The following is a 19,993-nucleotide window of genomic DNA, read 5'->3' on the forward strand; positions in this document are numbered from 1 at the left end:
AGTTCATATTCTATGATGAAAAAAGTCATTTTTCCATGAAATCCTTTTATAATAAATATACCACTACATATGGTAGTCGTATGTGCCTTTTAGGAAAAGTTCTGCTGTTTTTGGGGATTGTTCAATTCAATTTAACCTATTCTTGTGTATGTCTTTATCCTTTTCCTGAAATATTTACTTTAAATTAGATTCTTTTGTCCAGAGTGACTTAAAATAAGTGCATTCACACTCAGAATGAACGCGCTCCATGTTACCAAAAATTGGAAGTGCAACCCTCCCAATTAACAGCTAAAAAGAGAGCTATGATTCAAGTGCCTTTTTAAAGAAATAAAATTACTATCTGCTCAATCTGCACCTTTTATCGCTGACCAGTTGCACCCTCTTCCCCTCCAGATCTCTGACATTCAGGTGAACGGCCAGTCAGACGACATGACGGCCAAAGAGAAGCTGCTGCTGTGGTCTCAGAGGATGGTGGAGGGATACCAGGGCCTGCGCTGTGACAACTTCACCACCAGCTGGAGGGATGGCAAGCTCTTCAACGCCGTCATACACAAACACAGGTGAGACACTGAACCTCAGTAGATCAAGGTCAGAGCACGGCCCCCAGACTGATAATTTTAGACATTTGAGTCCCGTTGACAACTTTCAAAATGTAGGCACTGATCTTATCAAGAAGTGTATAGATCAAAATGTCAGGCTGAGACTAAAAAGGGGAGGAAAAACAAGTCTGAGCATCTACAGTAACTCAGGTCTGATTATACTGTGAGCATGAATAATGTATTGCAAAAAAAAGTGTTGATGATGCTAAAAGTGGTTCAAACTGCATTTTGTGGTTAGAAAAGCTTGCCTGGACTTGGGATCTTGTTACACCGTAGGACATGAATTTTACGCAGTTAGAAGGTCTTCTCTGTGACCTCCTGCATATTTCATGTTGTGTTTTTTGTTATTTATTGCAGTAAGGTCAGAGACAGGAATGTCAAAACCATATTTGAGCTTTACGGTAGTGCACTTGACTTGTCGGGACAAAATGTTGATCGGTCGTCATAAATCATAAAATCAAGATAATTGTTGACTGAGGCTTGAACTCCCCACTTTACTCATTACAGTCACTCAGTTAATTTATTTACGCTTGAAGTAAAGTGTAACCATCTTGTTTTTGAGTATCAAACACTCCTCTGTAGGCTTGAAAGGAAGCAGCTGCGGTCAACCTGAATTTATGTTGCTTACAATGGTTTCACTGTAGGGGAAAAAAGTATCAAAGCGCTCATAAAAACTTCACAAACTGCTCCTGTAGTGTAATCCACTTGCCCATCTGTCTGCTATGTTGCAAAGGATTATTGTTGCATCAAACTGTGGTGAAATACACTGTGATTCTGACAGCAGCAATATACTGTATTTAGCAACAACTGTCCAGAACATACGTACATGGTGCAATAGAAGTCTGAAAAGTCTCTGTGGACGCTTTGATTTTTGTTTTTTCTGCTTAGAAAACTTGTCACTATAAGAATCCACTGTAACAGGCAAGCTGCTGGTTCCCTCACTTAGAAAACTACTAACTTTTAACAGCCACCTTTCAAGCCTACATGGAGCAAATGTTTCATACTTAAACCATATATTTTGGGTGGAGTACCACTTTAAGTCTTTGTATTTGCGCAGAAAAACAAGCCCTGCAGGATCCCTGCGAAACAAAAATAACACGTACTACTGGAGTTGGCATCATTCGTTAAGAAAAGAGAAAGCATTTCCTTTGACAGTGTGGGTGTATCACTCTAATTTGAGAAAAGATCGCCCTGGAGGTATGCTCACTAGAGGCTCGGCAGGTTGTAGCAAATCATAAGTACGCTAACCGCTCTGCCATAGATTCTTTCCTGGTGGAGGAAGAGGAGGACGTGCAGATATTTAACAGCTGCAGAGCTGCAAAGGAGCGCAGTGCGGAGGCTTAGTGATGACTTAGTGGAACAGTGGAAATCTGACAAAACAGTAAGAAGAGGATTTGGATACAAGCAGGACAGTGGACTTGAGCAAGGATGACATTTTTCTTAATAAGTTACCATAACTTCAACTTTTTGTTATGACTTTTTAACAGTTTTTGCAAAACAAAAGTTAAAACTCGGACTCCACTCACTTGGAAACCTTTAGTGTGTCGAACTTGACCGTTACTACAATGCTGAAGCTGAAGAGAAAGTTCCACTCCAAAAGGCGGCTAAACAGCGCCTCCAGCAGCACGGCAGGCTCTGTCAGTGACCTGGAAGACAGAGTGGTCATGCTGTGTGAGGACATCCCCACTGAGAACTCCTTTGACTTGGGCCGAGGCTCCCTGAGCCCCGGGGCCCACTCCAGTCGAGGTTCCCAGAGCGACGAGCAAGAATCTGGATCTGAGCCTCACATCTTTCACCTGAGCAGGGACCGACTGTCCTACAGACAGGCCTGTTATGTGGAGAGGGAACCACCTCGGACACAAAGAGAATACTACGTCCAGAGAGTTGTGCAAGTGTATGAATACTCTGAAGCTTTTTTTTTTAACTGTGCAGAATTTACTGTACATTTTGTAATCATCCTGTTTGATATTTCTGGATATGAGGTGCATTTTTATCTCCTTAGAGTTGTGAGATGCTCTGTGCTTGTGCCTACATGTTGCTGGAGCTACGTCTTCCTGCCAAGTGTACTCAAAGGCAATGCCTCTTTTCTTTGTGTATAAAACGATAGGGGGATTTTAAGCTTCTCTGGTAGTGAGGAATCTTGTTTTTGCTTGCCCTTTACATAACACACTATACTCATGATGAAACTGCCTCAAGCAAAATAAAACATGAAATACGTAACATTACATTTTTTACCTGGCAGCCGTCATTGTGGAATTATAGCCAGCGGGTAAACAATTGAAATAAATTGCAAAAACACTGAAGGGTAACGCTGAAATATAATTAATGAATATGTCACTGACGATGTTCAACTGTCACACACAATCTGGCAAATCTTGAATCTTGATTGACATTAATAACAGAATAACAGCCCACTTCCACTCACTCTTCTCTCTGATTGGTTGCTGTCCGCAGGCCCACTCTGATTGACATGAGTAAAGTGTACCGACAGACCAACCAGGAGAATCTGGAGCAGGCCTTCAGCGTGGCAGAGAGAGACCTGGGTGTCACCAGACTGCTGGATCCTGAGGGTGAGAAGACTTGCACATATTCACTTTATCACTCTGAATATTTGTCTTTAGGAAATATTATTATTGTTATTACAATGTTATTTCTATTTAGATGCTTCTCACTCTTAAAATTTGGGCTATTCACTACACTTCAGGTGTAGCTTATACTTAACTGAAAGTAACAGTAACTTTTTTACTTTAAATTCTCTTTTTTTCTCTTTATAGATGTGGATGTGCCCCATCCCGACGAGAAATCCATCATCACATATGTCTCCTCTCTGTACGATGTCATGCCCAGAGTACCAGACGTTCAGGATGGTGTCAAAGCCAATGTAAGTCTTCCTCTTCCTCATCATCAATTCATTTTTCCTCCAGATCATTATAAAGATCTTTTAACAGCAGAGACAAGAGATGGGGTGACACTTACATCTGCAGGACCAATTATGTAAATAATAATTGCCTTATTGCTTATATATTTTTATTGATACTAGTATTTTAAACATAATCTAATTTATAAATTTGATATTTTGGTCATATTTTTTTTTAAATCATGAGAGCAATTAGGAGTTAAGAAAACAAATCCTATATATATTGCTATCAGCATTATCACCATGAAACCATAATGCAGGATCAAGATAAAGATTCCTAAGATAATTAAAGCATTTATAAAGATATTATGGTGATCAATTTCTAATCCTTTGTCATAGAAAATTGAAATTGTGTCTTTGTGTCAAAGTAGCAACAGCTTTGGAAATTAATGAAAATTCCCAGTCTCTCAGTCCACACAGGAAAACTGAACCTGTACATCTGTCTTTTAGGAGCTGGAGCTGCGTTGGCAGGAGTACTACGAGCTGGTCACCGTGCTGCTCCAGTGGATCAGACACCACATCCTCGTCTTTGAGGAGAAGAAGTTCCCCACCAGCTATGAGGAGATTGAGGTAAGTGGCTCTGGGCTATTTCTACTTTAAAAATACAATTTTGTTTAAGTTTACATGAGGATTATAATGATGAAGAACCTGATGATAATCTGATGCGTCACTTTTCTGATCTGCAGGTTCTTTGGCGTCAGTTTCTGAAGTTCAAGGAAACAGAGCTTCCTGCAAAGGAGGCAGACAAGAACCGTTCCAAACACATCTTCAAGTCTTTTGAGGTGAGTTTCCTCAGCAGCTCCAACAAATCTGTGTCTCAGAGTCATGAAGTCGGCTGTTCTTTTTTTCCAAATATAACTGAGATAAATTCTAGTTTTATACTTGACAGTTAAAACAGACTGTTATGGAGATACATGGATATGAACATGTTTTATATTTATTAATAGTCTGTCATTTTGTGGTCATTTTCAAAAAGAGCAATCCAGGTCCAATGCATGGCAGAGTGTACAACTGAAACCTTAAAAGTCATTCTGGCTGTCTAACAGTGTAATACATCCTTGAAACCTTTATGTCCAAATTAATCACAAGAGTCTAATGATCAAAATTAGTCCACGTGGTAATGTGTCCATGTTTTGAAAGAATCAAAACAGATTTATTTAACCACAGTTTACTCTGTTTCTTATTTTTTAGGGTGCAGTCCAGGCAGGTCACGTCAAAGTGCCGCCAGGTTACCATCCCTTCGATGTGGAGAAGGAATGGGGTCGTCTGCACGTCGCTATACTGGAGAGAGAGCGTCTCCTCAGGACAGAATTTGAGAGGTAAGTAGGCACCCAAATCTTAACAGATGCTCTCTGTTGCCAAAGCAAACTTCACATATTTTTAAAAGCTGGTGAAAAAAACCACAAAAAGTCAGAAATGAGTCATCACACGACCGTTGTTCTGTGACCATGAGGATGACTCATTTCCTAATGATTAAGTCCACTTTGGAAATAAAATTACACTGAGTTGGCTTTGTGGGTGGGGGCAACAAAAATCAAATTACGGAAAACACATGACAACCTTGCGATCGCCACGGCAACAATCTCACAATAATATGGTCATTTGATAGTCATTCATAAACTTATTTTTTAATCACAAGGTTGGCAGGGCGTAGCTTTGGGTTTTGGTTCCTCCAGACTTCAGAGAGCTCCGTGGAGAGTTTCGAAAATATCGTCTCTACCTTAGTGGACAGACAGAGCTTTAAAGGAGTCCATCATGGCTTTCTTGCATCAGGGATACAGTTTTAAGTATTTATTCCGCCAGAGGACGGAGTAAGTGCTTTAATTACTTCACTTAACTTTTTTGTCTGTTTAGTTTATTTTGTCATGAGATGGGTTTATCTTAATTTCATCAGATAAAGCAGAAAATGTACCCTGGAGGCCAACAGGACTGTCAGGTAGTCTACCTTGTCTAAAGTGATTTTTGACCTTTGACCTCCCCTCTCCCCCTCCCCTCTCCCACTGCAGGCTGGAGCGACTTCAGAGGGTCGTCAGTAAGGTCCAGATGGAGTCAGGGGTGTGCGAGGAGCAGCTCAACCAGGTGGAGACTCTGCTGCAGACGGTGAGACTCCACCCTGTGTTGGAGAAAAAAAAAACGTTTCTGACAGATGATAACAACAGCATTTTACCAAAAATCATTACAGCCCAGTGCACAGCTGAATTGTTTTCTCTGTGTTACAGGATGTGAGGATGCTGAGCTCAGGAAAACCTGCTCAGCACACAGCAGAGATGGAGGCAGATTTAGAAAAAGCAGAAGGAATGATCCGCTTCCTCTTCAATGATGTTCAGCTGCTCAAAGATGGACGCCACCTTCAAGCTGAGCAGATGTATCGCAGGTGCAGAAGAAATGAACAAATCAAACTCTGCAACAGTAGAAATGATTAAGCTTTGACAGTAGGGTTACAACAAATTGTATTTTTGTTATCAACGGATCTCCTAATTTGTCTTTTTTTGATTAAGTGATTAATCTGATAAAACATTCCAAAGGTAACAGAAATTAGCAAATCCTAAAATTTGAGAAGGTGGAACAAGTGAATGTTTGGTATTTTTGCTTGATAAATGACTGAAACAATTTTATGAATATGAAAAATCAACTAATAATTTCAGCACTAACTGACATTTTTCTGTTTCCAGAGTGTACCGTCTCCACGAGAGGCTGGTGAACCTCCGCAGTGAGTACAACCTTCGTCTCAAGTCCGGTGTGACCACCACTCAGATCCCCATGACTCAGATCCACACAGCCCAGGTCCTGCAGCAGGCTCCCATGAGGGTGCGGCCCGAGCTGGATGAAGTCACCATGCGCTACATCCAAGATCTGCTGGCCTGGGTGGAGGAGAACCAGCGCCGGGTGGATGATGGGGAGTGGGGCACTGACCTTCCCACTGTTGAATCCCAGCTGGGCAGCCACCGCGGCCTGCACCAGTCTGTGGAGGAATTCCGCTCCAAGATCGAAAGGGCAAAGGCTGATGAGGTATGATCAGTCAACAGGAAAATTGGAGTCAGAAAAACAAAACTGATTACATGTTTGTTGTGCAGTTGCCAACAGCTCTACTGCAGCTATGCAGGACACACTGTTGTTAGCAGCATCAGTGTTAAATCATTTTAAAAACTCTTGGACATTTTAAGGGCTGAAAAATGCAGATGTTTTAATCCACAGCTTTATTACGTGGAGGGGTGTGTTTTAAATGTTCTCTTACATACTTTTTCCCTACTTTATTACCCACTCCTCCTTTTCCTGCATTTTTCTTTTCCCTTAATTGTTTAGTGTCTGTGTTAATTCTCGTAACTGTGCTGACAGTTTGGGTAAAACAGCATTAACTATTGCTTGTCTGACCTCTGACTTTGCCTCTTCTCTGCTCCAGAGTCAAATCTCACCTGCCAGTAAAGCCGCCTACCGTGACTATCTGGGAAAACTTGAGCTGCAGTACGGCAAGCTCCTGGTAAGTTACAGAAAAAAAACACTAAATTAGAGAAAAACTGTAAACGACTGGTAAAAAAGTTCAATGAACTGTCTTCTTGTTGAGCAGTCAACGGCAACATGGCTGATGTAACATGTTACTGTAAACATTTAAAGTCCAAAACCTTGAAGCCCTCTTTTCCCTTCCAGTGTCCTTCCAAACTGCTCTTTCAGTCCTTTAAAATATATCACAACTCTGGTGTCATCTGTCCACTCTTAGAATGCCTCTAAGGCCCGTCTGCGCTACCTGGACGAGCTTCATGCCTTCGTCACTGCAGCCACCAAAGAGCTGATGTGGCTGAATGAGAAAGAGGAAGAAGAGGTCAACTACGACTGGAGTGAACGTAACACCAACATGGCAGCCAAGAAAGAAAACTATTCGGTAGAGTAACAGTGTTGTTATATGATATTTTTTTACCCACAGTGCTCTCTGGTGAGGATGACAGTGATATGATTCTGCTTTATTAATGTTTTTGTTGCTGAACAGGGTTTGATGAGAGACTTGGAGCTCAGAGAGAAGAAGATGAACGGTGTCCAGGCCACAGGAGACAAACTGCTGAGAGACGGACACCCTGCCAGGAAGACCTTAGAGGTAATACTCAGTGCACTACTGCAGACTATATACACCACACTACATTGTAGAAATCTTAATTTAAACAAACATGACTGTATTATTAATGTATAATTTTTAAATTTCAGGCAAATTTGTGATTTGTGATATTGGTATATACAAATAAAATTGACTTGAACTGTTTTGGCATAAATAATTTGTCCTCCTCATCATCTATACACCTTTAATTCCTCTCTACTTTCCCTCCCTCCCTCCCTCTGTAGGCCTTTACTGCAGCTCTGCAGACTCAGTGGAGTTGGATTCTCCAGCTGTGCTGCTGCATCGAAACCCACCTGAAAGAAAACACTGCCTACTTCCAAGTATGTTTACTATCTTATCCATAAAGAGTTAACTTTGTCGGGTTATTTATCCGAGTATAATTTCAAGTTCTTCTTCTCTCATCAGTTAATTTGTTGCCCTTTTTGTTTGTCGTACCTTTGCTGCCTGTATAAATGGTACATTTAATGAACTCAAAACAACACTACAACTTAATTTCTCTACTTTTTTCCCCTCATCTAGTTCTTCTCTGATGTGAAAGAGGCAGAGGAGAAGATCAAAAAGATCCAAGACACAATGAAGAGGAAATACACATGTGACCGCTCCATTACAGTCACACGGCTAGAAGACCTTGTGCAGGACGCAGCTGTAGGTTTATTCACTGTTATTACGCTTATCAAAACATTGTTAGTATTTGGAATAACATGAAAGAGTACATCTTATTCTGTTTACTGGCAAATTATACAGCATCTGATTCAGAGCTGCTGGAGACACTTAAGCAGCTGAGCTCCTACTGAGACATTTCCTTTGAATCACTAGTACAGTTGGAGATGGTGAAAAAAATCATTTATTCGTAGAAATATATGTATATAAAAGGTTTTTTCAGTGCAGCTTTACAATAACAATAATAATAGTGCATGGAATACCATAAAAAACTATGTTTGTTTGTTGTGCTTCATATAATACTTTATTGTTTTCCTCACAGGACGAGAAAGAGCAACTGAATGAGTTCAAAACTCACCTGGAAGGCCTGAAGCGAAGAGCTAAGACCATCATCCAGCTGAAACCACGTAACCCTGCCACCCCAATAAAGGGTAAACTGCCTGTCCAGGCCGTCTGCGACTTCAAACAGATGGAGGTAATCAGGAGATCAAATCTGTTTTTTGTACATGAAATGATCCTTGCGTGGATCCCCGTGTTTCCTCATGACTATAGTAGCCAAAATCTCATCAAAGAATTGAGTAGCTTTTCATTAATTTTCAATAAAGTGAAATTACATGGACAGTACATTTTTCTATTGTTTTCAGATTGCCAGTAAATTACAGTAATCTCCAGTGGTGGATTCAGTCCACTGACCAGTCAGTTATGAACATCTGTTTTTATCTTCCTCCAGATAACAGTCCACAGAGGAGATGAATGCGCTCTGCTGAACAACACGCAGCCCCACAAGTGGAAAGTGCTGAATGATAAAGGCAGCGAGGCGTCTGTACCGTCTATCTGCTTCCTTGTTCCGCCGACCAATAAGGACGCTGTGAATAGCGTTGCAGGGTGAGCTGAGAGTCGCCCCAGGGTGTCTTATATAAGTTAATATACACACACACACACACAGATTGCACTAACTCCACTTTACTTTCCTCAGACTGGATGGAAATCTGCAGAGGCTGCAGACAATGTGGCAGACGATGTTTGTGGACATGAAGAGCATGCTGTCCTGGCAGTACCTGATGAGAGATATCCACATCATCAACACCTGGAACATCACCATGGTAACCAATGAGGATATATTAGAGAGAAAGCAACACACAACTCACTGAAGCACACATGAATACAGCCTGTTACAAATGACAGTTTAGATCAGTTAATACGATAGAAAATAGCTGTTCAGTAGTTTAGTTGTGTTGTCTGTATTTGTTACATCTTACATAATTGTATACATTAGATTTCTGCTTATGTGTATAGTAGGTATGAAAACTACTTAAGACAATTAATTTGTAGTGGATTTTCTATATGCTCGTATTGTTGAGTAGTGATGTTTAATATATTTGATTTATAGCTTTTAAAATAGGACAAGATCAGTTTGATGTTGGCTGATTATTGGCCACTTTACATTCTACTAGTTAATATACTTCATCTGCATCTAAATAAACAACTTTAGTGTTGAACTAGTCTTTTCATAACTTTCATTGTGTCACCTGCAGTTTAAGACCCTGAGGGTGGAGGAGTACCGGCTGGCACTGAGGAACCTGGAGCAGCACTACCAGGACTTCCTGAGAGACAGCCAGGACTCCCAGACGTTCGGGGCAGAAGACCGTATGCAAGTAGAGTCCAACTACAACAAGGCCAACCAGCACTACAACACACTGGTCAGCACTGCAGAGCAAGGTGTGTACTTTTTATTTTCATATGTCACTCTAGGTTCTTTTATCATCACCAAAACATGGCCTTTAAGTCATTATTATACATTTTATTTTGTTTCAAGCTGGTCAGATCATATTCTCATGAAATCAATCATTTGCAAGCCACATGTGTTGAAATTCACCCATGGTCATTTGTGTGGAAGTTGACTGTTGGATTCATATTACAGGCTATGTGCCACCCAGGGCAGGTAAGGTGTCAGATGTCCAGTTGGAGCTTTTGATTGGCTGAACAGGACTTTGTGTGCACTGAGGGCTGTTGTGCTGTCATGTTTCATTTCATCCATTAACTCGATCATCTTAATTACCCTCGCTGATTTTAGTATTTCTCCTAACTTCACTGCTTTCTTGTCTCTGTGCATGGGTTTCATTGTAACTGACTTTTCAGGCTTAATCAGTGAATGAATTAATCAGCCAGTAAACCTCTGAAGACTAATCAACATGCAACAAGTCAAGCATGAAGTAAATTTATTGTGTGTAATATAAAAAGAATCAGAGAGTAAAACCTGTAGTTTAAACAGCTTAATTTTTCCAAATTATTGAAAGTGATTTATATATGTTTTAGATTTTATCATTTGAACACCTTGTACCAAAATGCATTACATAGAAAAGAATTTAAAAACTTACTTTTAAGATTGTGCTGTGGTTTTTGTAGAGTATGTTTTTTTGTGTGCAAATAATACAAGCTTTATCCTACGTCCAAAGCAAAACCTGACTTGAACTAACAACCAGCTTCTGTATCCAGGTGTTGCATTCTCTGCCAAAGCATAATATACGTTATACCTTTTTTATATTCCGACCAGGAGAGCAAGACGAGTCTGTTTGCAAGACTTACCTGACCAAGATCAAGGACCTTCGTCTGAGGCTGGAGGGTTGCGAGAATCGAACGGTGACACGTCTTCGCCAGCCTGTGGACAAAGAGCCTCTCAAAGCCTGCGCACTGAAGACTGCAGAGCAAATGGTAACATCATGAAAAATAAGACCTGAGATTAGATGTCCACCACAATTTCCTAGAGTCCACAATGACATCATTAGATATTTTATTTTGTCTGAGCAACAGTCCAAAACCCCAAAATATTCAATTTTATGTAATGTTAGACAAGAGAAAGCAGCAAATTCTCAAATTTAAGAACCTGAAACCATTTGTGTTTTTGGTATTTTTACTTAAAAAATGAGCTAAATGATGAATCGATTCTCAAAATAGTTGCAGACCAATCGATGCAGCTCTAAAAAACATGAGCACAAAGTCAGATGTAGAAGGAAACAGAATAACCTCAATTAAACTTAAGAGTCCTTTTAACATGCAACAGTATGTTTTTGAGGCTTTTATATGAAAATATGTATATTGTTTGATTTAATGTTGACTAAATGGTAATATGTGGATGTTATTGGCTTAATCCTGGTGATACTATATAATTTGTTAATTAAACTATATTCCTTTTTCTTGGTAACAGAAAGTCCAGTCAGAGTTGGAGGGTTTGAAAAAGGACTTGAGCTCTATCACTGAGAAGACAGAGGAGGTTCTGGCGTCTCCTCAGCAGTCCAGCTCCGCCCCGATGCTGCGCTCCGAACTGGACGTCACTCTGAAGAAGATGGACCACGTCTATGGCCTCTCCTCCGTCTATCTGGACAAGTGAGGCTTTGTGACTCTCTGAATGCTTACTGTTGAATTTCCAACTGGTATTGTGCTTTTTATAAAGTGTAAACCCCTCGTTTTCAGGCTGAAAACCATTGATGTAGTGATCAGAAACACTAAAGATGCAGAAGACACACTGAAGACTTATGAGACTGGTCTGCGAGATGTCAACAAAGTGCCAGCTGAGGAGAAAGAGGTGGAGGACCATCGCAGTCAGCTAAAGGTATTATTTCTTGTGGAGAAGATATCAAGATGTTTCCAGTTCTTTCATATCTACAATCAGTGTGCATATTTTATTTTATATTTGGCAATCTGGGATTTGAAGCTCTAATCTGGGTTTGTTTCTACAAACATATTGTTTCTACAAAGCTGCATTGCTTTCATATTCAGAATTATATTACCTGGTTCCTCTGCATGATCAAGTGGTGTGACCTTTCTCTCTGTATGATCACTGCTTTTTTTTTTGTCTGACAGAAAATGCATGCTGAAGCAGAAGCCGACCAGGTGGTATTTGACCGCCTGCAGGACGAGCTTAAGAGGGCAACAGCTATCAATGACAAGATGACACGGATCCACAGCGAGCGCGATGCTGAGCTTGAGCATTACCGTCAGCTGGTGAGCAGCCTCCTGGAGCGCTGGCAGGCTGTGTTTGCTCAGATCGACCTGAGGCAGCGGGAGCTCGACCTCCTTGGGCGCCACATGAAGTCCTACCGCGAAAGCTATGAGTGGCTTATCCGCTGGCTTGGAGAGGCGAGGCAGAGGCAGGAGAAAATCCAAGCAGTGCCCATTGGTGACAGCAAGGCTCTCAAGGAGCAACTGGCAGAGGAGAAGGTATTGTAAAGGAAAAGAATAAGCTGTGTGGGGTACAGAGTGGAAAAGTCATTATGTTGCCCCCTGGTGGATACACTGATAATACACATGTACTGAAAATGTACTAAAAATAACAAAATAACATTTCCTCATGTTAATGGTCTTTCTTTACTGACTTTAAATACTTGCTGACTGTGAACCATGAATGTGTGTTTATAGTAACGATAATTTCAGGACTAGCTGTGGCTTTTTCTTTTTGCAATAAAGTTAATTAAAACAAATGTTGTAGCCTATTTCAGTGTTTAATATTTTTATTTATACATGCAGAAACTCCTGGAAGAGATCGAGAAAAACAAGGGCAAGATTGAAAATTGCGAGAAAAATGCAAAGGCTTACATTGATTCAGTCAAGGTATGTACAGATGGTTGTTAAGCTTTACAAAAACAACAAGTTTACTCTATGGCTCGACTAACTTTTTTCTTTTTTTCTTTTTTTTTTAGGATTATGAGCTTCAGATTTTGACCTACAAAGCCCTCCAGGATCCCATTGCCTCTCCTTTAAAGAAACCCAAAATGGAGTGTGTATCTGATAATATCATTCAAGAGGTAGGTTTTACAAACAACGACTGAAGAAGTGTTATTTTTGATGCAGCTGGTGTCACTTTATTTTGTATAAACTTAAAATTGAGAAGAGCAATGTTATGTCCACACGTCTGGTTTTGGTGCTGAAATTGAGTGACTGTGAACTTTTTGTCATTACTCTGCTAAAAACACATCTAAAATGTTTTTAACTATAATATTATAAATGTAATCCTTGGAAATAAATGTATTATAAAGAGTGTTGGAAATTGATACCAAAAGTCCGGTTTTGAGTTAGACATCAAGTGAATACACTGTTAAATACTTAATGCCGCTGAATTTCTTACAGTATGTTACTCTGAGAACTCGCTACAGCGAGCTGATGACGCTCACCAGCCAGTATATTAAGTTCATCACGGACGCACAGCGACGCCTGGAGGATAACGAGGTAATTACACAGTCAGTAGCAACAGGCTTCTGTCAAAAACCCAAAGCCCCACTAACACAAACAATGTCACCCCTTACCTGTTAACTGATTAATGTATGGGAAATCATTTGTCATTAAATACTTTGAAAATGTTGGCACTCCAGATGGTGGATTGTGTTACTCAGAGTCCAAATCTGTTTAGCACGATAGGACAGCGTGCATTGGTGAAGCAAACAGTTTCATCCTAGTGTTGCAGCACATCACATCCCCACTACAGCATATGTCTCTCATTCCCCCTACACTGTGTATTTATTCAAATCATGTCACATAGTCTGTACACATGACTCTGATTTGGCTGCGGAGCATCAGCCCCAAATTCAGTCACATTCTCCTCAACTGCTCAACTGCTTGTTCAACAATTTTGATTTGGTATTTGCTTATTTGTCTGTAAAGATTCTCAGTCATCCAGGTCATGGTTATCCAAGGAAGGTTGAATCGAGGGCAACTGGACTTCTTGGTTATGCAACCAAGAAGTCCAGTTGCCCTCGATTCAACCCTCCGTGGATATTTGCTTCTTTATTTCCTCTTGAAATCACCCACACTTGTGATTTGAAGGCTTCAGCTTGGTTACTTGCCTTCTCAGATATATTATTTTTCAAACTACGGCTTTACTTTTTCCCCCCTTTCTTCTTTTCTAACTTTGTATTGTGTTTGATCCTTTTGAACTGCTTGCCAGTGCTTTGTCATGATGAATATTAATCACGCACTTAAGAGATGAATTAACCCCAAAGTACCAGGTATTTAAAAGAAGACGCTCTCAGTCCATGTCATTCCTCTCTACATCAGACCCTTGTCTACAGTGAAGGGAAGGTTCAAGAATTTTTGGAGACCTTTCATAATTGAGCCCCTTTTAAGTTTATTAAGAATTATTGTGTCTCTGACTGAACGATCAGCAACTTCCTGTTAGCTTTTTTTGCTTTGCTAGTCAAATGCCAATCTATGTATTAATAATGTGACATACAAGCATTTACCCCTTTTGAATGACTTAGTTGCATTTTTGACAATACTGTTTAATCAATTAATCATTCAGTTTATGAGTGGAAGGTGACGTCTCCAAATGTCTTGTTTTGTTGAACCAAAAGTCCAAAACCAAAAGATATTCATGTTGCAGTGAAAAACGACAAAGAAAAGCATCAAATCCTCTAAATCAAGAAGCTAGGATCAGAGAATATTTGGCATTTTTTTCATTTTGTTTGAAAAATTACTGCAACAATTATTCCTTTATCAAAATAGTCAACTAATCAATGAATTAACTAATAATTTCAGCTCTTAATACCCAAATCAGAGCTTATTTAGAGACAATTATGGCAGATTTCTAAAATTTTGAACCTTCCTTTTGGGTATCAATCACCTGTACAATTAACACTATGCACTCACCATTCATACGAAGCAGTAAAACTCATCTCTTCATGTTATCAGAATCGGTGTAATTTGATCTTGGATTTTTGTTTTGTCACTTACATTTTAAAGCTGGAGTGCGGGACTTTTGTCTCCCCCTTCTGGCAGTGAGAGTAATTACAAAAACACTGTCAACACGTGCTTACATCATAGGCTCTGCTGTAGCCTACTCCGTTGTTATTGTTGCGGTTGCAAAACGATGGATAAATAATTTTGAGTGTCACCCCCAGGGTTGGACTGGTACAAAAACACGGCCCTGGACTTTTTTAAACAGACCAGGGTGCTACTGCTGCTGCTGCTGGGTCGATGACGTATCTCTCTCACTCTTGCTTTTGTATAATGGGCTGCTCAAGCGGCCCACATAGCAACCGGCCCACCGGGATTTCTCCCATTGTTCCAGTCCGACTCTGCAACCCCCGCAAAATGACTCCCTTCCCTATCAGAATTAGATCCATTTGGTCCAATAACATTTGGAAAGTCTAGAAGAGCAGCATAATTAAAGTATTTTATCCCCATTCAAGTTAGCAGAGGGCTAACTGGAAGTTAGCCGTTCGGCCGGCGTAAGTCTCAAGTGCGCATGCTCTGCCTATAGAGCATGCACAGTATGCATTAATCTGGCCGGTGCGAGAATGTCGCCTCCGACGCCAGATTTAAAAACTCCATGCTGTGAAATACAGAGAGATTTACCTGGCGATGATAGAGTTAATCAGCATTGTGTGAACTCGTCTGGCAAGGGCTTGAATGTAACGGACATTTATGTAGAAGTAAAAGTTCCGCACTGCAGGTTTAATCCAAGTTTATTTTGTGTTCTGTGTTACATGAAATCATGCTGTGTTTGCTGCATCACTATGCTATTATTCTTAGTGGTCTTAGTATTCTGATGTGTACTCTTTGAATTCTGACTCGCTTCCTTATAATAATTTTATTCAAATTATTTGGTTGTTTCTTAACTTCTTTAAGGCCTTTGGTATCTTTCCCACAGCGCTTATTATTAGCATGCTGCTAATTATTTATTCCCTGCCTCTTTCTTCTCAATTACTTTACACATTTATCAAAAGCTGCTTTATTTTGCGCCTGTAAAGACTGAGGAGAGACAGTAACACAAGAATGTTAAACGGTAACTGAAGTATACAACAACAAACCATATCAATATCAAATATGACACTGACATATGAATATAACATGACATATAATCACTAATTATTATTACATACACATAATTTTCTATTATTTGTAAGAAGCCCACATTGTACAGTACTTATTGTGCCAGGCCTTATTACACAGATGAAGAGCAATTAAATAGAATATTAGGCAATTAAAATACTCCAACTGCATGAAAGCAAAGTGTGGTGTTGTGTTGTGAAGTGTCTGTGTGCCATACATTAAGTAAACATGACAAGCATTTCCCAGTACAGTATTTTCCCTCTAGTTAAAAGAACTGCTAGTCTATTATAGATAATTAACTATAGCTGTAACCTATTTTCATGTATTTACATGTCAATGTACCTACATGTTTTATAACTACTTTGATATTGAAGATTTGTATTTAACACTTCTAACATTTTCTCAATTCCCTTTACTCTATCTTTGCTTCTACTAATACAGAAAGCTTCTGAAAAACTAAAAGAAGAGGAGATGAAAAGGATGGCAGAGATACAGGCTGAGTTAGATAAACAAAAGCAGTTGGCTGAGGCCCATGCTAAATCTGTGGCCAAAGCCGAACAAGAAGCCCAGGAGCTAAAGTTGAAGATGAAAGAGGAGGCTAGCAAGAGGCAAGATGTCGCAGTGGATTCTGAGAAACAAAAGCAAAACATACAGCAGGAACTGGACTGCCTGAAGAGTCTGTCAGAGCAGGAGATCAAGTCCAAGAGTCAGCAGCTGGAAGAAGCATTGATCAGCCGCACCAAGATCGAGGAAGAAATCCACATAATTAGAATTCAGTTGGAGACAACAATAAAACAGAAGGCCACATCTGAGGCTGAGTTACAGCAGCTCAGAGTCAAGGCTACTGAGGCTGAGAAACTCAGGAAGGCTGCTCAGGATGAGGCCGAAAGGCTTCGCAAGCAGGTGACTGAAGAGACTCAGAAAAAGAAAGATGCAGAAGATGAGCTGAAGCGTAAATCTGAGACAGAAAAAGAGGCTTCCAAACAAAAACAGAAAGCACTGGATGACCTGCAGAAATTCAAAATGCAAGCCGAGGAGGCAGAGAGGCGCATGAAACAGGCTGAGGAGGAGAAACTGAGACAGATCAAGGTAGTAGAGGAGGTAGCACAGAAGAGTGCTGCTACAGAGTTGCAAAGTAAATCCATCTTATTCAGTGAAAAGGCAACAAAACTCGAGGAATCCCTTAAGAAAGAGCAGGGCACCGTCCTGCAGTTGCAGGAGGAAGCTGAAAAACTCAGGAAACAACAAGACGAAGCTAGCAAAGCCAGGGAGCAAGCAGAGAGGGAGCTTGAAACATGGAGACAGAAAGCCAATGAGGCTCTCCGCTTGAGGCTACAAGCTGAGGAGGAGGCTCAAAAGAAGAGCCAGGCTCAAGAGGAAGCAGAGAGGCAGAAGGTTGAGGCAGAGCGAGACGCCAAGAAAAGGGCTAAGGCTGAAGAAGCTGCACTTAAACAGAAGGACAATGCAGAGAAAGAGTTGGAAAAACAAAGGAAATTTGCAGAACAAGTAGCCCAGCAAAAGCTCTCTGCAGAACAAGAATGCATACGCTTAAAGGCTGACTTTGAACATGCTGAACAACAGCGGGGCCTGTTGGATAATGAGCTCCAGCGTCTAAAAAATGAGGTGAATGCTGCAGAAAGCCAAAGGAAACAACTGGAAGATGAGCTGGCTAAAGTCAGAAGTGAAATGGATGTTCTTTTGCAGATGAAGATTCAAGCAGAGAAGGAGACACTGTCGAAAACAGAGAAGAGCAAGCAGCTTCTTGAGTCTGAAGTGTTGAAAATGAAACAACTTGCTGAGGAAGCAACCAGGCTGAGATCAGTGGCTGAAGAGGCAAAGAAGCAGAGACAGATCGCAGAGGAAGAAGCAGCTCGGCAAAGAACTGAAGCTGAAAAAATTCTCAAGGAAAAACTTTCAGCCATCAATGAGGCAACTCGTCTGAAGACTGAAGCAGAGATTGCCCTGAAAGCTAAAGAAGCAGAGAATGAAAGACTCAAAAGACAAGCTGAGGATGAAGCTTATCAGAGGAAGCTGCTGGAGGATCAGGCTGCTCAGCATAAACGAGACATTGCAGAGAAAATCACACACCTGAAGAGCTCTTCTGATTCTGAGTTAGAGAGACAAAAAACAATTGTGGAAGAAACTATTAAACAAAAGAAAGTTGTTGAAGAAGAAATTCATATCATTAAGATCAACTTTGAGAAAGCATCAAAAGACAAATCAGGTTTGGAGATGGAATTAAAGAAGCTGAAGGGCATTGCAGAGGAGACAGAGAAGAGCAAACTCAAAGCTGAGGAAGAGGCAGAGAAACTGAAAAAACTTGCTGCAGAGGAAGAGAAGAAAAGGAAAGAAGCTGAGGAGAAGGTGAAGAGGATTACAGCAGCAGAGGAAGAGGCAGGTCGACAATGCAAAGCCGCTCAGGAGGAAGTTGACCGCCTGAAAAAGAAAGCTGCTGAAGCGAATAAACAGAAAGACAAGGCTGAGAAAGATGCAGAGAAGCAGGCTATTCTGGCGAAAGAGGCAGCACAGAAATGCAGTGCTGCGGAACAAAAAGCTCAAGATGTGCTCAGTAAAAATAAAGAAGACATTCTTGCACAGGAAAATCTGAAAGAGGAGTTTGAAAAGGCCAAGAAACTTGCTCAAGCAGCCGAAAAAGCCAAAGAGAAAGCAGAGAAAGAGGCTGCCCTGCTCCGTCAAAAAGCTGAGGAGGCTGAAAAACAGAAAAAAGCTGCAGAGGATGAAGCTGCAAAACAGGCCAAAGCTCAAAAAGATGCAGAGAGACTGAAGAAAGAAGCAGAGGAGGAGGCCTCCAAGCGAGCAGCAGCTGAGGCAGCAGCTCTAAAGCAGAAGAAGCAGGCTGATTCAGAGATGGCCAAGCACAAAAAAGAAGCTGAACAAGCTCTTAAGCAGAAGTCTCAGGTTGAGAAGGAACTTACGACGGTTAAACTGCAACTGGATGAAACTGACAAACAGAAAGCTGTGTTAGATGAGGAGCTTCAGCGAGTGAAGGGTGAAGTAAATGATGCTGTCAAGCAAAAGGCACAGGTGGAGGATGAACTGTCCAAAGTTAAGATCCAGATGGATGAGCTCCTGAAACTTAAGCTCAAAATTGAGAATGAAAACCAGCGTCTCATGAAGAAAGACAAAGATAATACACAGAAATTACTTGCAGAAGAAGCTGAGAAAATGAAGAGCCTGGCGGAGGACGCTGCCAGGCTCAGTGTGGAGGCTGAGGAAGCAGCCAGACAGAGACAGATCGCTGAGTCTGACTTGGCTGAACAGAGGACACTTGCAGAGAAAATGCTCAAGGAGAAAATGCAGGCCATCCAAGAAGCTACAAAACTGAAAGCTGAGGCAGAAGAGCTCCAGAAACAGAAGAACCAGGCACAGGAAAAGGCTAAAAAACTACTAGAAGACAAACAACAGATCCAGCTGCGCCTTGATAAGGAGACAGAGGGCTTCCAAAAATCATTAGAGGCTGAGCGAAAGAGGCAGCTTGAAGTTTCTGCTGAAGCAGAGAAACTGAAATTAAGGGTGAAAGAGCTCAGCGAAGCTCAGGCAAAAGCTGAAGAAGAGGCTAAGAAATTCAGGAAGCAAGCTGATGAAGCAAAAACTCGTCTTCAAGACACAGAGAGACAAACTACAGAAACTGTTGTGCAAAAGTTGGAGACACAGAGGCTACAGAGCACCAGAGAAGCTGATGACTTAAAGAAAGCCATCACTGACCTTGAAAAAGAGAGGGAGAAACTGAAAAAAGAGGCTGAGGAGCTTCAGAAAAAATCTAAAGAGGTATTGTGATGTAAATTAACACTGTCAGACAATATACAGAATACAACCCTTACAATTAACAAAATCCTGTTGAACACACTAACTACAGTATTTGTGGAA

At 40.8% G+C, this 19,993-nt stretch overlaps 1 protein-coding gene across 19 annotated transcripts in view; it reads left to right on the forward strand.

Annotated features, from left to right (window-relative positions):
* The window catches only part of pleca (plectin a), a 102,337-nt gene that overhangs the window by 73,928 nt on the left and 8,416 nt on the right, over positions 1–19,993 (forward strand). For 14 of the 19 annotated variants that reach the window (XM_067612303.1, XM_067612304.1, XM_067612313.1 and 11 more), the window contains 27 exons: positions 394–560; positions 3,054–3,169; positions 3,374–3,480; positions 3,967–4,086; positions 4,203–4,298; positions 4,708–4,835; positions 5,523–5,616; positions 5,736–5,890; positions 6,189–6,525; positions 6,917–6,994; positions 7,232–7,393; positions 7,499–7,603; positions 7,846–7,941; positions 8,141–8,266; positions 8,604–8,756; positions 9,012–9,166; positions 9,258–9,384; positions 9,817–10,000; positions 10,203–10,223; positions 10,836–10,993; positions 11,487–11,665; positions 11,753–11,891; positions 12,143–12,499; positions 12,806–12,889; positions 12,979–13,083; positions 13,406–13,504; positions 16,547–19,894. In XM_067612303.1, coding sequence (XP_067468404.1) covers positions 394–560; positions 3,054–3,169; positions 3,374–3,480; positions 3,967–4,086; positions 4,203–4,298; positions 4,708–4,835; positions 5,523–5,616; positions 5,736–5,890; positions 6,189–6,525; positions 6,917–6,994; positions 7,232–7,393; positions 7,499–7,603; positions 7,846–7,941; positions 8,141–8,266; positions 8,604–8,756; positions 9,012–9,166; positions 9,258–9,384; positions 9,817–10,000; positions 10,203–10,223; positions 10,836–10,993; positions 11,487–11,665; positions 11,753–11,891; positions 12,143–12,499; positions 12,806–12,889; positions 12,979–13,083; positions 13,406–13,504; positions 16,547–19,894 — 6,996 coding nt within the window. Of the gene's footprint in view, positions 1–393; positions 561–1,935; positions 2,494–3,053; positions 3,170–3,373; positions 3,481–3,966; positions 4,087–4,202; positions 4,299–4,707; positions 4,836–5,522; positions 5,617–5,735; positions 5,891–6,188; positions 6,526–6,916; positions 6,995–7,231; positions 7,394–7,498; positions 7,604–7,845; positions 7,942–8,140; positions 8,267–8,603; positions 8,757–9,011; positions 9,167–9,257; positions 9,385–9,816; positions 10,001–10,202; positions 10,224–10,835; positions 10,994–11,486; positions 11,666–11,752; positions 11,892–12,142; positions 12,500–12,805; positions 12,890–12,978; positions 13,084–13,405; positions 13,505–16,546; positions 19,895–19,993 lie in introns of those variants that run through there. The other 5 variants (XM_067612305.1, XM_067612317.1, XM_067612309.1 and 2 more) reach the window with 2 other exon arrangements.

This window comes from Thunnus thynnus, chromosome 15, assembly GCF_963924715.1.
Source record: "Thunnus thynnus chromosome 15, fThuThy2.1, whole genome shotgun sequence".
NCBI lineage: Eukaryota > Metazoa > Chordata > Actinopteri > Scombriformes > Scombridae > Thunnus > Thunnus thynnus.